The sequence below is a fragment of the Scyliorhinus canicula genome, chromosome 3, assembly GCF_902713615.1.
Source record: "Scyliorhinus canicula chromosome 3, sScyCan1.1, whole genome shotgun sequence".
In the NCBI taxonomy this organism is placed as follows: Eukaryota; Metazoa; Chordata; class Chondrichthyes; order Carcharhiniformes; family Scyliorhinidae; genus Scyliorhinus; species Scyliorhinus canicula.
Window position 1 is genome coordinate 34389555 of NC_052148.1, and position 18165 is coordinate 34407719.

General features: G+C 42.7%; 1 protein-coding gene across 2 annotated transcripts in view; it reads right to left on the minus strand.

Annotated features, from left to right (window-relative positions):
- Positions 1-266: 266 nt before the first annotated feature.
- LOC119963897 (DDRGK domain-containing protein 1) overlaps positions 267-18165 on the minus strand; it is a 134244-nt gene continuing 116345 nt past the window's right edge. For both annotated transcript variants that reach the window (XM_038793279.1, XM_038793280.1), the window contains exons 6-9: positions 16695-16733; positions 5924-5980; positions 756-804; positions 267-486 (exon numbers count right to left, since the gene is read on the minus strand). In XM_038793279.1, the coding sequence (XP_038649207.1) occupies positions 314-486; positions 756-804; positions 5924-5980; positions 16695-16733 (318 nt within the window). In that variant the 3' untranslated portion in view covers positions 267-313. The remainder of the gene's footprint in view (positions 487-755; positions 805-5923; positions 5981-16694; positions 16734-18165) is intronic.

Sequence of the window (18165 nt, forward strand, 5' to 3'; positions counted from 1 at the left end):
GCAAAGTGTAGGTGGTAAGGTGTGATTCCATCAAAGACCCGTTTCCTTGGAAACCGTCAAAGGTGTTTGAGAGAGCTGGGCCTAGAGGGGATACCATAGTAATAGCATATATGGTGTCGTTAAAACTGAACTCAACCCCACAAGTTGCTGAGTTCATAAGTTAAATGAAAACAGATTCAGACACTGATGGTATGTCTAGATTGTCATGATAATACAAAGCGGTAAATAAAAATATTTTCAAAAAGAATTCAGGTACAAGTGACAAATTAAAACAATATAGTTTGCAGCTTTATTTTTGTTTAAATAAGTGAGATTAGGCCACAGTTTCCGGAACAGATCTCGATTCTGGATTAAGATTGATTAGAGTATTGCTGGCTTGTGCCAGTTCAACTATCGAAATACGCCCTTGCTGCCTGATAAACTGAGCCACCGCTGCAAGTTCATCTTCAGTGATATAGATGAATTTTCCACGATCATCTAGGACACCTGGAAGAAAACTAACTTTCATAAATTGTGAACTCTATTTCTGGGTAATGTCATAGCAAATTAACTAAGTTTATCAATGTCGCCAGTTATTCACTTAAATAATACAAGTCAACACAAGAGTATATTGCTCTTTTGAAACTATTTCCTTGCTGATAATTCCACCAGTTCAGTACAAAAGGTCCGCATTATCACTTAGAAAATTGCATAATTCAGAAGGCACTCTAAAGAACCTACAAGTCTTTTCTTTTTAAATTGCACCAGTGGCTTACCTGTCAGAGTTCCTTCAGCAATCAAATCTTGAAGCCTGTTAATAGCATCCTTAAAATAAATTAAAAATATTAATTTGAAGGCAATAAGTCAAAATATTGAACCACATTCTAAAATCAACCAGCAATTAATTAAGCACATTGTATACTGTTCAAACTATTTCAGCTGAACCAAATCACCTGCACAGAAATGAATTTCCAGCTGGGGTTACTAGGTAGTGATTGGAAACAGGAAACCTTGCTGATCCTTAACGACCCAGCCCAATTTCGGCCAATTTTCCACTTTTCCTTGAACCACTGCTGCCAGCTGCAAAGTCTTTTTTTAAAACTTCTTTCATGGAATATGAGCATCGCTGGAAAGATCAGCATTTGTTGCTCATCCTTAATTACCCTCGATAAGGTGGTGGTGAGCAGCCTTTTTGAACCATTTAAGGTGCACCCAAATTGTTGTTAGGAGAGAAGTTTCAGGACAGTGAAGGAATGGTGATATAGTTCCAAATCAGGATTGTGTGTGACTTGAAGGGGAGCTTGCTTATGGTGGTGTTCCCATGGATTTTGCTGCCCACGTTCTTTAAGAGGGAGAGGTCACAGGTTTGTGAGATGCTGTCGAAGCAGCCTTAGTGAATTGTTGCAGTGTGTATCTTGGACATGGTACACGCTGCTGTCACCGTGCATCAGTGGTGGAGGGAATGAATGTTAAAGGTGATGGGGTGCCAATTAAATGGGTTTCTTTGTCCTGGATAGTGTCAAGCTATGAGCATTATTGGAGTGGCACTCATTCGGGCAACTGAAGAGTATTCTATTACAGTCCTAACTTGTGCCTTGTAGATGGTCAGGCTTTCTGGAGTCAGGAGGCGGATTATTTGTCACAGAACTGCCAGCCTCTGACCCACTCTTGTAGCCACTGCCTTTATAGGGTTAGTCCAGTTAGGCCCCCAGGATGTTGATAGTGCGAAAATTCAGCAATGGGAAGAGTGCGGGATTCATCGATGGGAAGAGTGCGGGATTCAGCGATGGGAAGAGTGCGGGATTCATTGATGGGAAGAGTGCGGGATTCAGCGATGGGAAGAGTGCGGGATTCAGCGATGGGAAGACTGCGGGATTCAGCGATGGGAAGAGTGCGGGATTCAGCGATGGGAAGAGTGCGGGATTCAGCCATGGGAAGAGTGCGGGATTCAGCGATGGATCAATGCTGTTGAAGTCATGGTAAGATGATTACATTTTCTCTGTTGAAAATGGTCATTTCCTGCCACTTGTGTGGTGCGCACGTTACTTGCCACTACCACCCCAAGGTTGTCCAGATCTTGGGGCACATGGGCACAGGCTGCTTCAGTATCTGAGGAGTTACAAATGGCACTGATGACTGCATAATCATCAGTAAACCTCCCCACTTGTGACCTTACAATAGAGGGAAGGTCATTACTGACAAGGAGTCGAGGGTTACTGGCGTCAGCGAGGAAAAAGTGGAGTTAAGGTCACAATCAGATCAGTCATGATGTTATTGAATGGTTGAGCTGGCTGAAGGGCCTATTCTTGCTCCTGTTTCTTATGTTCCTATATTGATGAAGCAGCTAAAGATGGTTGGACCTGGGGCACTATGGAACATGAAGAGATGTTCTTGGGCTGAGATGATTTGAGATGAGTTAAACATTAATCAGGGATTGAACATAAAATTTTCCTGATCTCTATCACGGTGGCACAGTGATTAGCACTGCTGCCTCACGGCACTAGGGACCTGGGTTCAATTCCAACTTTGGGTCACTGTCTGTGTGGAGTTTGCACATTCTCCCCATGTCTGCATGGGTTTCCTCCCAGTCCAAAGATGTGCACGTTAAATGGACTGGCCATGCTATACTGCCCCTCAATGTCCAAACGTTTAGGTGGGGTTACGGGGATAGCATGGGGGAGTGGGCTTAGATAGGAAGGTCGGTGCAGACTCGATGGGTCAAATAGCCTCCTCCTGCACTATAGGGATTCTATGATTCTACTAAATAATACTTCACTGTGCCAGCCTAATTGATCTTGCAGGGGAACTCAGTAGGTTTTTGTAATAATGAAATCAAAACAGCAAGTCTGCTAGATAATTATGGAAAATCAAAACTGAAATGCTGAAGAACATTATCTGGCCCTTACAGCAATATCCTGGGGATAACAGAATAAATTAGCATTTACTGGATGTGCAAATTTATGAAAAAAAGACCAATTATTGCAGTAAACCTTCAGACATGGAGTTTGCCTTATACAAACTGCTACTGCTTAGATTAAACAAAGATACAGCTTTCTTAAAGTTACCATACATCCATTTCCTCTTCATGGGAGTTTGCTCTGGACAAGTTGTTTGCAACATTTGCCTTCATTAACAACAATGTTTTGCAGTTCAAAGGTCAAGGGTTGTAATGGGGGGGGGGGGGGGGGGGGGGGGGTTGTAAACGGCGTTGTGGTATTGTCAGTGGATTGGTAATCCAGAGACACAGGGTAATGCTCTGTGAACCTGGGTTCGAATCCCACCAAGGGAGATGGTGGAATGTGAATTCAATAAAAATCTGAATTTAAAAGTCTAATGATGGCTGTCGCAAAAACTCATCTGGTTCACCAACGCACAAAGGAAATCTGGTGTTCTTACCCACAGCAATGTAGTTGACTCTTAACTGCCCTCTGGAAATTGATTAGCTGATTTGATTTGATTTGATTTGATTAGCTGGCCCAGCAACGGAAGAATAAGTTTAAAAAACACATTTCAGGATATTCCAAGGGCTGGATATAAAACCAAGTACTTTTTCAGTGGACAAAATATTTTATCAAAGTGGAGGTATGAGAGTAAAATTGCAGGGAACATAGAAACTGACCGTAAAAACTTCTACAAATGCGAAGAGAAAAAAATTAGTCAAGGCAAATGTAGGTCCTTTACAGTAAGAAGACAGGGAACAACGAAATGGCAGAATAATTAAACACATACTTTGGTTCTGTCTTCATACAAATAACCTCGCAGAAATGTTAGAGAACCAAGGGTCTAATGAGAGGGTGGAATTGAACGAAATCAGTATTTGTAAGAAAATGATGCAGGGGAAGTTAATAGGGTTAAAGGTTGATAAATCACCAGGACCTGATAATCTGCATCTCAGAGTATTAAAGTAAGTGGCCCTGGAAATCTTGGATGCATTAGTAGCCATCTTCTAAAATTCTACAGACTCTGCAGTTCCTACAGATTGGAGGGTGGCAAATGTAACCCCACCATTTATATAAGGGAGTGGGGAGAGAAAAAAGGGAGAATTACAGACCTGTCAGCTTGATATCAGGGCCGGGATTCTCCCCTACCTGGCGGGGCGGGGGGGGTCCCAGCGTGTCGGAGTGGCGTAAACCACTCCAGTGTCGGGCCGCCCCAAAGTTGCGGAATTCTCCGCACCTTTAGGGGCCAAGCCCTCACATTGAGGGGCTAGGCCCGCGCCGGAGTGGTTCCCACTCCGCCGGCTGGCGTGAACGGCCTTTGGCGCCACGCCAGCCGGGGCTGAAAAAGACTTCGCTGGCCGGCGTAAGTCCACGCATGAGCCGGAGCGTCAGCGGCTGCTGACGTCATACCGGCGCATGCGCAGGGGTCTCTTCCACCTTCGCGTTGGCCTTCACCATGGCAGAGGCGGAAGAAAAAGAGTACCCCCATGGCATAGGCCCACCTGCCGATTGGTGGGCCCCGATCGCGGGCCAGGCCACCGTGGGGGCACCCCCCGGGGTCAGATCGCCCCGCGCCCCTCCCCAGGACCCCGGAGCCCGCCCGCGCCACCAATCCCACCGGTTAGGTAGGTGGTTTAATTCACACCGGCGGAAGAGGCCTGTCAGCGGCGGGAAAATCGCCGCGGGGAGGCCGCCAACCGGCACGATTCCCGCCCCCACTGAATCTCGGGCGGCGGAGAATTCGGGACACAGGATGGGATTGACGCCGGCCCCGGGCGATTCTCCGATCCCCCCCAAGGGGGTCGGAGAATCCCGCCCCAGTAGTGGGGAAGATTCTAGAGTCTATTATAAAAAATGTGCTAACAGAACATTTGGAAAGCATTAATGTGACTGGACAAAGCCAGTGTGGGTTTATGAAAGGCAAATCATGCTTAACAAATTTGGAAATTTCTTAGGATGGAACTAGTCAAATAGCTAAAGGAGAACCAATGGATGTGGTGAATTTGGACTTTCAGAAGGCTTTTGATAATGTTTCTCTGAAGAGGTTAGTGGAAAAAATTAAAACACATTGGTTGAGGGTTATGTATTGGCATGGATCAAGAATTGGTTGACAGAGGAAACAGAGTGTGGGTCTTTTTCCAAGTGGCAGGTAGTGGCTAGTGGGGCACTGCAGGGATCAGTGCTTATGCTCAAGTTGTACAGGATATATATGACCTGGATGAGGGAACCAAATGTAACACTTCCAAGTTTGCTGATGACTTTAAACTGGGCGGGATTTAGAGTTGTGAGGAGAATGCAAGGGGGGGCAAACACATGGCCGATGCAGTACAACTTGGCTAAATGTGAAATTATATGCCTCTGTGTGAAATACAGAAAAAGCAAGAATATTATTTAAATGGTGATTATATTGGGAAGTGTGGATGTACAAAGGGATTTGGGTGTCCTTGTACACCAGTCAATGAAAGTGGAGGGGCAGGTGCAGCAAGAAATTAGCAAGACAAATGGTATGTTGGCCTTCATTGATTTAAGTTCATCAGTAGAGACATCTTATAGAGCCTGGAGTATTGTGTGAAGTTTTAGTCGCCCTGCCGAAGGAAGGGTATACTTGCTACAGCGGGAGTGCAACAGAGGTTCACTAGACTGCTACCAGGGTTGGCGGGATTGTCCTAAGAGGGGACATTGGTTCGATTGGGCCTGTATTCAGTAGAGTTTAGAAGGCTGAGAGGAGATATGATTAAAACGTATAAAATTCTAACAGGGCTGGACAGACGAGATGCAGGGAGAAAAACCTTCTTCACTTGAAGGGTAATGGAGGCCAAGTCACCAAATGTATTCAAGAAAGAGATGGATAATGTAGATTCTAATGGCATAATGGTTATGGGGCGAGAGCAGGAATATGGCATTGAGATAGTTTCAGCCATGACCATATTGAATGGCCTACTCGTGTTCCTAGTTTCTATGTTTCTGCACCTAGGAAGAAAGGAATTCTTTATAATCCATCTTACCTGTGTCCTCAAGCCTGCATGAGAGGCAAGATCTTCCAAAAGAACAACCTTTGTACTCTAGATTTAAATAAAAAATGTATAATAGTTATCATCCTGACAGCATTATAGTAATTAGAATTCCGAAGATTAAAAACTGGAAAGTCACTGAGAAAGAATCCTACAGTGTTTATTCAAAATTGTAACTTTACAAACATTAGTCTCAAGTTACCAGTCCTGAACAAAGCTCTCAGCTGCTGGCAATTTACCAACAAGTACTTGGTGATAAAGTCTCATACCGGCTAAAATTGAATAACTACTGGTTATCAAAGTTAAATTTAGGACACAAATTGACAAGTTTCTGCTATTATCCATCCTGCCTATTTTTGCTCATGAACTAATTTGTGAAGACAATAAATCCTCTGGAGGCTGTATGACAAAAATGTTATTTGGCTGTTGAATCAAACAGCATCTGGTATCATTGTTTTATTTTGGTTCAGCTATCAGATTTATGAGACAAGATTATACTCAAGTAAAAAACAGTTGAAAGATAACCATGAGAAATAAAACTTAAAAGAAAGTCATGCAGATTTGCTCAACCTAGAGATCAAGGCCGAAAAAATGCTGAAGGACGAAGCAGCCAAGCTGGAGAACTGTCTACTATGGACTGAGAAATAAAGTGTGCAACCAGCCCATGGAATTCAGTTCTCATAGCTGGGAACTGCCAAAATCCATCTTCTGTTCTTCTCTGATGATGTGGGGAAAAGGGTGCAGATGAGTCAAAAGCATGACAACATCACCCTCGGATGACCTGAATAATGAGAGGAGTTGGCAGGGGAAAGATGGAGAAAGTGAGAGCAAGAGAAGGGAGAGGCTTGCCTTTATAACATTGTGAAACATTAATTCTGCATACAGTTAATGACTAAGTAGTCCAAAAAGATCCAAGTGGACTTACATCAGGCTATAACTAACACATAAAGCAATGTTCATATGGGATATAACCCTAAACTTAAAAGTAATTCTCGCCCAAGTCCCACTGCAAATTGGTGTCAGATTAGAGTCAGCTTTTATAAAAAAATATACTTTCAAAAATACAAACAGAAAATCACAGGAGAATTTAATTCCAATAATATGTGTTGGACTTGAACAGAGGTTTCAAGGGGAAGCGCAGTGTCCAATTTATGATAACCCAATTTGAGGTCAGGGATTAATCTGCGGCAGTGGTTTGGTCAAAGATATAATTTATTTTTTAATCTGCTAGCAAGAAATATCTGCCCGTGTATTCTTGTATGGCATGAACAATACTGCACTACTGCATTGATTTGTAACCATTAGCTATGGTGAACTTTCCAGAAATGCCAACACACAATATGATTTTAAATATCATATTGAGTAGACAAGAACATCATATACTGTGCTAAGCAATACAAGTAATGAAATTTTCACCACTGTACTGTAAACACTCTGGAGAAAATGACTAATGGTTCCAACATTAAGTCATAGACCACAATGGTCTTTCCTCACTTTCACAAGAAACTGCAATCCCATCATTTCTTACCGTGGACTGTACTGCTGAGACAAAACACCTTCCTACTCTATCTGAAATTGCCTATCTGAAGATACACTCCTACTCACTTCTCAGTGATCCCACTCCTACTTACTTCATAGTGATCTACATGCGAACATTATTCATATATCCATCTCTTTTTGACTGTTTTAGATATACAGATCTGTCTTAATACCCATTGTCATAACAGGAATTAATGTATCTTGATAATGATCATTAAAAAAAAACCTTAAAGGTGAAGACAAATATATTTTGACATTTAATGTCACCCATCCTCCGGCCGATCATAGATATTTCCTTTGGTCTTTTCTCCACTCTTTCCCACTTTCGTTTGCTTAAAAACCATTACATTCCTAACTTTTCCAAGTTCTGATCATAGCTAATCACTGTGCTACCGTGCTGCCCATTATCATAGAATTTACAATGCAGAAGGAGGCCATTCAGCCCATCGAGTCTGCACCGTCCCTTGGAAAGAGCACGCTACTTAAGCCCCACGCCTCCACCCTATCCCCGTTATCCCCTTAACCCACTAACTCACCTAACTTTTTTTTGGACACTAAGCGCAATTTTACCATGGCCAATCCACCTAATGTGCACATCTTTGGACTGTGGGAGGAAACCAGATTAAGGATCAATGATCTGAAATATTAACTGTTTCTCTCTGCTTCAACTGCTGAGTATTTCCAGCATCAGTGGCGGCATGGTGGCACAGTGGTTAGCACTACTGCTTCATAGCTCCAGGGATCTGGGTTCAATTCCAGCCCCGGGTGACAGTCTGTGTGGAGTTTCACGTTCTTCCTGTGTCTGAATGAGTTTCATCCGGGTGCTCCGGGTTTCCTCCCACAGTCCAAAGATGTGCATGTTTGATGGATTGGCCATGCTAAATTACCCCTTAGTGTCCAAAAAGGATGGTGGGGTTACAGAGCGGGCGTGGGTGGGGTGCTCCTTCGGAGGGACGGTGCAGACCCAATGGGCTGAATGGCCTCCTTCTGCATTGAATGGAGTATACGAATCTATGGATTCTATGATCTTCTATTTCTATTAAAGAATATTAGGTTGGACCATTTATAGGAGCGTTTTCAAACTTTTTTTTCAGCGACCCACTTTTACTAAATGGCTAGCCCTTGCGACCCACACCATATTCACCTACTCCTTAGGTGAGCCTGTTCCCACTTTTATGCATGTCAAGTTAATATGATTGATCTTCCTCGCTGATGAAGGAAATTGCATTCAGTTCTGCATTATGTTGCTTGGCAACAAAATAATTCCACCTTGTATATATTGCAAATTTCATTTACCAACAAAGTTCCCCATCCCTGACATGGAAATCGCTGGTTTTGATCAATCGAACGTTTGCAACGTGAACCCGAAATTTAGCTCTGGGCTTCAAAATCCCTAAAAGTTGCTGAATCGATCTGAGGATTTGACACCACGTGTACCATCCAACCTACCTAAACACATTCACTCATCTGGTAGTGCTGTTTCAACATAGATACGTGAATTCAGCTTTGAAGAAATACAATAAATCTTATTCCTCTCTTCAACATAGAAATTCAAAATAAATGTCCGAAATCAGACAATGCACTCATTTACCGTGCATCAGCCATCCATGTTTGTCAGATGTCAAACTGATTCAACAGCAAAATATTTCACTGCACACGGTGAAAAATAATGAGTTGGGTTGTGAGATAATGTCGATACTCGTCAATCTCTGAAGCCATAGCTTCCCTTCATAATAATAATCGCTTATTGTCACAAGTAGGCTTCAATGAAGTTACTATGAAAAGCCCCTAGTCGCCACATTCTGGCACCTGTTCGGGGAGGCCGGTATGGGAATTGAACCCGCGCTGCTGGTCTTGTTCTGTGTTACAAGCCAGCTATTTAGCCCACTGTGCTAACCCAGCACAGTGGCGGGGAGTTTAAGACACAGGTAGAGTCCACTGACCAGGCAAGCTGCAGTCCTGCTGCTACAGTCACAATCTAAATGGGATTCACTGTACATTTAAAAATACACCTCACTCCCAATCCTTACCGTTTCCTTTCATAAAGTGCACGTAACTTGAATTGTATGAGACAAAACTAAGCTTTTCCTCCACGTCAAATGACCTCATGCTGACTATGTCAGATTGACTAATGTGTGAGGGGAAATGGCAGAGGGGCAGCACGGTAGCATTGTGGATAGCACAATCGCTTCACAGCTCCAGGGTCCCAGGTTCGATTCCGGCTTGGGTCACTGTCTGTGCGGAGTCTGCACATCCTCCCCGTGTCTGCGTGGGTTTCCTCCGGGTGCTCCGGTTTCCTCCCACAGTCCAAAGATGTGCAGGTTAGGTGGATTGGCCGTGATAAATTGCCCTTAGTGTTGGGTGGGGTTACTGGGTTATGGGGATAGGGTGGAGTTGTTGACCTTGGGTAGGGTGCTCTTTCCAAGAGCCAGTGCAGACTCGATGGGCTGAATGGCCTCATTCTGCACTGTAAATTCTATGAATTCTATGTCATCGTCTGAGAGGTCCTCATTGTCATGCCAGACCTATATGTAATGCCACACCACTGTTGATCCCACAGCCATTCCAAATATTAGATTTCATAATGAGACATTGTATTTGTATATTGGCTAGGTATCAAATTTAATCTCATGAATCTGCACTTTTTAAAAAAAAAACAGGATCAGTTTAGGGCAGCAAGAAATTACCCAGAGAGAAAACAGAAAAAAAGATTTGGCGATCTTTGGGAATCATTTTTGGCGACCCTTCCCCCAGAGCATTAGCTTGGGCATCAGGATTATTAGTCCTCAATGACACCATTTCCCCTCACACATTAGTCAATCTGAAATGGATCTGCTGCACATTTGGACCCACTAGCGGGTCGCGCCCTCCACTTTCAAAAACACTCGATGATCACCATTAACCAAGCCAAAATAAAGATGGGGGAGGGAATATGTCAAAAACCACTTGGTGGGTCAATTGAAATGGGTACTCTCACATTTTCTTTATTCTTTCATGGAACATTGGCATCACTGGCAAGGCCAGCATTTGTTGCCCATCCCTAATTGCCCTTGAACTGAGTGGCTTGCAACATCACATTGCTGTGGGTATGGTGTCATATGTAGGCCAGACCAAGTCATGACAGCACATTTCCTTCCCTGAAGGACATTATTGAACCAGTTAGGTTTTTATGACAATTGACAATGGTTTCTAGTCTCATTATTGATACTAGCTTTTCAATTCCATTTATTAGTTGAATTAAAATTCCACCAGCTGCCATGATGGGATTTGAAACCTTGCCCCCAGAATGTTGGCCTGGACGTCTGGATTATTAGTCTTCAATGCCACAGTTACCCCTTACACATTAGTCAATCTGAAATGGATCCGCTGCACATCTTATTTTAATGCAGCCTTTTACTATCCTATTTTCAATAAATCAAAATTAGTGGCGACAACCAGAATAACCAGTTCAAAAATCAAAATCAAGCCTTATGCTAAATTTTTGTTTCTCAACTAGAGGCTCAGGTCCTGGAGTTATCCATTCACTGCAGCTCACCAGTCACTGGAGACATGTTTCAAAGTCTCTGTTGGAGTCATAACAAGTACAAAATAAATATATGGATGCAGGTACAGAATGCAAATAGTATCAAAGTACTGTAGTGTCAAATGCATTAGCATCCATCATAGCCTGCAGACCGATTCATAAACCACTTCCATACATCCAAGTAGGATAGCTAAAATAATATTAATGCCCAATTAGTTACATCGACATCTTTCACTCTCATCTTGCGGTTTCTCTCTTGCCTACTCACTAGCTGAATAAATCACTAAGAAAGTGGAGGTGTTCAACTACTTCACTGACAGGTAAGATGCATTTGGATAGAACATTTAAATCATAGTATATTGCTGAAGGGCTCTGCAGCAATCAGGGGAGTTTGAGGGTATGTGGCGAAGGGGGGTGGGGTGGCAAGTGCTCATTAACTTCCAGCTTCGGGAAAATTACATTTGTTTTTAACAACTGAAATAAAATCATTAAAAGGGCAAGTTTCTTTAAGAAACCAGTATGATTTTGAAAAACCAAGCTGTTACCACAAATCCAACAGCATCACTGGGCAGCGATGCCATTAACAAAGGTAGAGCTTTGGGGAGACGGCCATATAAAATCCTGCAATCTCAAGTGTCGAAGATCTGGCAAGAGGTCACCTAAATCCTTCCACTGCTCTTGGATGGAAAATGAATTAGTCAGGTTACTTGTTTAGTTTAAATCAGGAATGCTTTTCAATACATTTTGATTGAAAGGGGCGAGTGGCAAGTTCAACAGAAACCTCTCTGAAATGAGGAGTAACCTAGGCTGGACAAGACTCTTCATGGGTAGTTGACTAAAGTTTCCCATTGAATGCTGCAGCTCTTTTTCTCTAGAGTTACATAGATATCATCCAGTGACAGGACACAATGACTAAGTTATACCCACTCATTTCACAGTTTGTAGACATGGCAGAAATTCAGGACTAGGTCATTTTATCAAACAGCAAGACTCAATGTTTATAATACATCAATTTCTGCAGTGTTATACATGTGTTTGCAAGGGAGCTGTTTAGGTTTCTGGGGATCCAGGTGACGAAAGAGTAGGCCACAATGCATAGGTGGAACTTGACAGGGTTGGTGGAAGAGGTTAAGGGGCACTTTAAATGGTGGGATATATTGCACGACGTTGGCAGGGATGATGCAGGTGGTAAAGATGAATGTGCGGCCAAGGTTCTTGCTCGTCTTTCAATCCCTCCCGGTTTTCCCTCCTATGGCCTTTTACCGTGATTTTGTGTACGCAGGGAAGGTGCCGAGGGTGAGGAGGCCCCTGCTACAAAGGCAGAGGCAGGGAGGGGGTTGGCACACTCCCGAACCTGATGCACTACTATTAAGCAGGGAATGTGGAGAAGGTGAGGTGTTGTTGGGTGTGGTGTTGGAGGGGTGGATCAGGTTGGAGGAGGAGTCCTGTAGGGGCTCAGGTTTGAGGGCACCAGTGACGGTCCCATTGCCACTGGCTCCAAGGAAGTATACGGGGAGTCTGGTGGTGGAGTCGACTATTAAGAACTGGAATCAGTTGAGGAGGCACTTTAGACTGGGCCACATGTCGGTGCTGACACCACTGTATGGGAATCACAGATTTAAGCCGGGGGGGGGATTGATCAGATGTACAGGCGATGGAACGAAGGAGCGGTTGAAGTGGGTCAGAGATATGTTCTCTGAGGGAAAATTTGCTTGGTTGCTTGAGCTGCAGGAGAGATTTGAGTAACCGAGGGGGACTGAATTTAAGAACTGGTAGGTGCTGGGCTTTGCGTGCACTCCCAATTACCGGAGTACAAGCTGCTGGAGAAGTTGCTGCCCCCAGAGAAGGTGGGGGAAGGACATGATCGGAGACATATACAGGTGGCTGGGAAAGTAGGGTAAGACGTTGGTGGAAAGGATTAAGTGGAAATAGGAGGGGGAGTTGAGGAGGGAGATAGGGTGAGGGTTCTGGTGTCATGCGATGTGGTGAGTGAACTCAACCTCCTCCTGTGCTAGAATGAACTTGATTCAGTTTAAAGTGGTGGGCAGATGACTCGGGCGTGGATGAGTGGGTTCTTACTGGGGGAGTAACAGATGGGTGTGAGCGTGGGGGCCGGTGAATCATGTTCACGTGTTCTGGGGTTGCAAGAAGTTGGATAGCTTCTGGGAGGTGGTGATTGGGACTTTATCGACTATAGTGGGGGCCGAGGTGAAGCTGGACCACAATGATGGCAATCTTTGGGGTCTCAGAGGTGCCTGAGCTGCTGGAGGGGAAGCGGCGAATGTCCTGGCCTTCGCCTCTCTGATTGCTCGGCAACGGATTCTTTTGAATTGGAGGTCAGAAATGCCACTAGGGGTTGCAGCCCGGCTGGGCGATCTGTACGTGTTTCTCCGGTTGGAAAAGATGAAGTTTGCGTTAAGGGGGTTGGAAGAGGTCTTTGAGATATGGTGGAGTCCGTTAATGATGATATTTGAGGAGCTGTTCATCACGGGTGAGGGGGGAGGTAAAAGGGAAAAAAATGTATTTTCAAAAAAAAGAAACGTGTTTGTTTGTTGCATATGCATTTATGCACACAAATGTGTGGAAAATTTAACACTAGATTTCAATCAGGTAATTATTCCACAAAATTGCAGATCTTGCAATATTGCAGAAAATATTGTTTTTCTTCCAGAAGAAAATTAATGTAAATATATATACTGAAACAGAGTAACAGTAGCACAGTGGTATGTAAATATGAGGTCGGAAATATATGATGGGAGGAGAATGGAAGCCTTTACAATGACCTGGAAATGGAAACAGCCATCTTTAAAAACTACTAAAAACAAAACTTTTCAAATTAGAAGTAAATACAGCTTATCCAGAAGAGGTTCAGGACATAATCAATCTCACTGCGTCTCTCCCCCACTTAAAAATCTCAAGATGCATTTCTTAAACTAAGTCTTCTGTAACTCCTGCTCATCGTCCATTTCCCTTCTCCCTCGAAAGAATATCGGGTTATTTTGAGCAATAAAAATAGCAATTCTATATCATTGAGTCAGAAGTAATGATGGCAAAGAAGGTCATTCTTCCCAATGAGTCCATGCCAGCTCTCGGTGGAAAAATCCAATCGGACCTTTCTCTCGCTCTCTGCCCACAACACAGCAATTTTATTTCTCTCAACTGCCTTTCCAATTCCCTTTGGAAATCAAGGATTGTCTGTTTCCACCACGCTTGTAGGCAGTGGATTCCAGGTCATTTTCACTTGCTGCGTAAAATCTTTCTTTGTTGTATCTACCCTGTAACGTTTTGCCCAAAACCTTAAATCCATATCCCCTAGTCATGCAAGCACTTATTTAACTTTTACAGAAAGGAAACAAAAAAGCAATTCTCTGAGTGTTAAACCAGAAGCTTTTACGTTAGTTGGAGATACAAAAAAAAAGGCACAATCAATCGTTTCAATCTAACCTAACTCACCCATCGAATCAGAACGCCCTTCCACGTTCTAATAACATCAGCGCAAAGTAAAAGCATGGAGAATAAAACAGGGATCAATCCCATCCCAGCAGCATCAGACCGGGTGGGTTAAGTTAAAATAAATCCCACAAATTGTGGAAGTCTGGAAATAAAAATAATCTCAGAAATACAAAGCATGTTATACATATATATTTATATACATAGAAGAGAAGGGAACACGCACAAAAAACAAAACAAACAACAAAAAAAAGTTAGAATAAAATAACTGTTAGGGTATTATGTGCTAGCTCGACAATAGCAGCTCTGTACAATTGGCAATATTGTTTTTAGCACACAAGTAGGCATCTGTTTGTGGAGGGGGGAAACTTGTGGGGGGTGTTTAACATTTTTAATGCAACTGAATTAACAGTTGAATCCATTTGATCGCCTTAGTTGCGAGAAATTTGGTCAACTCAATTTGTCTGATTGTGAGTTTATAACACATCAGGTCATTGATTTCAAAAACCCAATAAAAAAACATTTATTTTAAAAAATGTTAAACATACTGGGCGGTATTCTCCCCCCAACCTCCGGGTGGAAGAATCTCCGGGGCGGCGCACGAATAGGTCGTGCCCGGGCCCTGTTCGCACCGGCGTGAAACACGACAGCGCGGGCACTTGGTCCGCGGAGCAGAGAATCGTCCCCACTGTGTTTGAAGCATGACCAAATCTGTCCTGCTGCAAACGGTTCCTCAAATACAATGGCATAAAGTGCTCAGACATTATGGTGCAGAAGGAGCTCATTCGGCGGTCCATGTGCATGGCGGCTCTCTGTAGGGCAATTCTGAGTCCCATCCCCGCATAAAACTCAAAACAACATTCACAATTAGAAGTCATTTTAAGCACATTACTTTCTAAAATGGAGCTAATTTTTATCCTCCTATATATATTTATACAAAAGCTTAACCCTGGGGTGGAATAATCAAATTTCTTTATGACCAGGACAGTGGGCGGCACGGTGGCACAGTGGTTAGCACTGCTGCCTCACAGCTCCAAGGACCTGGGTTCGGGTGATTGTCTATGGAGTTTACACTTGCTCCCCGTGTCTGCATGGTCTTCCTCCATGTGCTCCGGTTTCCTCCCACTGTCCAAAAGTGTGCAGGTTAGGTGGATTGGTCATGCTAAATTGCTCCTAAGTGCCCAAAAGGTTAGGTGGGGGGCAGCACGGTGGCGCAGTGGATAGCACTGTTGCCTCACGGCACTGAGGTCCCAGGTTCGATCCCAGCTCTGGGTCACTGTCCGTGTGGAGTTTGCACATTCTCCCCGTGTTTGTGTGGGTTTCGCCCCCACGACCCAAAGATGTGCAAGCTAGGCGGTTTGGCTACGCTAAATTGCCCCATAATTGGAAAAAATTAATTGGGTATTCTAAATTTATTTTAAAAAAAGGTTAGGTGGGGTTACTGGGTTACAGGTACAGGGTGGAGGCTTGGGCTTAAGTGGGGTGCTCTTTCCAAGGGCCGGTGCAGACTCGATGGGCCAATTGGCCTCCTTCTGCACTGTAAATTCTATGATCTATGATTCTATGAATATTTGTGCTTTTCTGCACACATACTTCACACTCGCTGTGAAGAGCCAAAACAAAAAATTTACATACATCACAAAGCTGCTCTGCATCCGAATAAGTGAACGTACTTTGCAGCTCTTATTTCCATTACAATAATTGCTATTATACAAAAATAACGCATGCTACAAATCCTACATCAGTGAGTTACCTTTCTGGACTGAAAATAATTTAAATTTCCTTCTGCATTGTGCATTTTTTTGCAGCCCTATTTTGGGCCTCACTGTTTTTTGTTCAAAAACGTAAACTGCCTGCCTGTGTTTCATTCTCATTTACAACCACAAAAAGGCTTTCTGGTACAATGAGCACAACATTGTTGAATTGCCCAAAGAGGATGACAAGTTGCACATTCAGTCTACCAGTAAATGACATGAAAGATAGCGCTTCAGCATCATGAACACTTATCATCTCAGATGCCGCTAGTTTGTTTGAAGCTTAAACATGAATACATTAAGCTTTAAGACATTTAAAAATTATTATTTTCTCAAAGCCTGTGGAAAAATTGCCCCCCCCACTAAAGAAAAGCCAAATATGACAACAGTAAAGGAGAATTTTACTGAAGTTCAACATCTGTCTGCCACACTGGCTTCATAAATACCTCTTGCAATTTTCAGAAGATTAAACAGGCATTGCAACATAAAATACCATTACCTTGATGTAGTTTATGAAATCCTGCAGAAGATCTTGAGCCTGTGAAATAACAAAAATAATGAAACACTCATAGATTGAAAAATTACAAACATTACAACTAGTCACTGTCTATTAATATTGTACCAATTCTAAAATTTGGAAGTTTTGTTTTAACAATGGCAGAAGTTTCACTTTCATTTCATCAAATTTCTCTCACTGGGATTGGGGAACAATGCCCTTTATCAGGAAACTTTTAGCAAGGAAATTAAAGGAGGACGGTTACTTCAGTGCAGTAATATGAAAATGGGCCCTTATTGCACAAGGTATTTTATACTGAAGTGAAAAAGATCTTGTGCGTAACAAGAACCAAGAGCAGTTTTGTAATGGGGAACTCACAAGCCACATGTTTATTAGATGCAACCTTCTGTTTGGACATGAAAGCACAGACAATTCAGAGTGTAAAGAAAGGTATTTTCAACTGATTGAAACAAAACTTTAAACAACGAAGTTTCAGAACGATAATTAAAATTATTTGTAAAATCATAATGTCTGCATCATAGTTGCAAGGTATACAGTATTAATTCACTAGATCTACATATTTCATTTCACCAAACCACCTCCGATATAAAATTGCATTCCATTGATCAAGTGTTCAGCAAGTAAAGTGCATTATTGATCGTTTGGGCCATCCTTTTAAGTTGGGCTGGTACATTTATACCATGTTCAAAGTAAACTGAACAAGAATGAACAGTTAAAGCAAGAGATGCTGTTAACTTTCAGCATACTAAGAACAGCATACTTCTGGTATTTTATCTAAGATTGCTGCTTGGTTTCCTTTAGACAGCTCCAACAGGAGAGATAGCAACTCAAATATAGGGCGGGATTTACCAGCCACCCCGCCGTGTATTTTTCAGTGGTGGAAACGGGTCGGCAGTGGGATCTACCCACCCCGCCGTTGTTAACGGGATTTCCCTAATCGCCAGGAAACTTGGCATGGGACCGAATTTCCCGCCGGAGTGAACAGCCGGTAAATCCCACCCATATTGTGTTTCTCATTTTGAAGCTTGTTTAACTACCAGGGTAGGACAAGAAGTATTGTAATCGCAAGTCAATATATAAATAACATATAAAACACCTATAAACATTGAGTAACTGTTGCATTTAGAGTAACATCCAGGATCGCTAAACACTAGTTAAGTAGTACGAATTCCATTCAGTATCTATAATGCATAGACGGGTAGGTAAATTACAAAGCTACTAGATCAAACATTAGAAGTATTAAGTTGTAGAAAAGTTATTCATTTTTTTCTAATCTGCAACTTAAAATTAAAATAAAAGACAACGGGTAGCCACCAAATTTAAGGGATTACATTTCCTGCTTTGCAGCTGCACCAACTTCTGCACTAAATTTAAAGACAATTTCCGTCATTTTTAGAAAATAAATTAATATCTGCTTTCATAGTTGTATATTTTTGTACAGGGCATTGCCAGA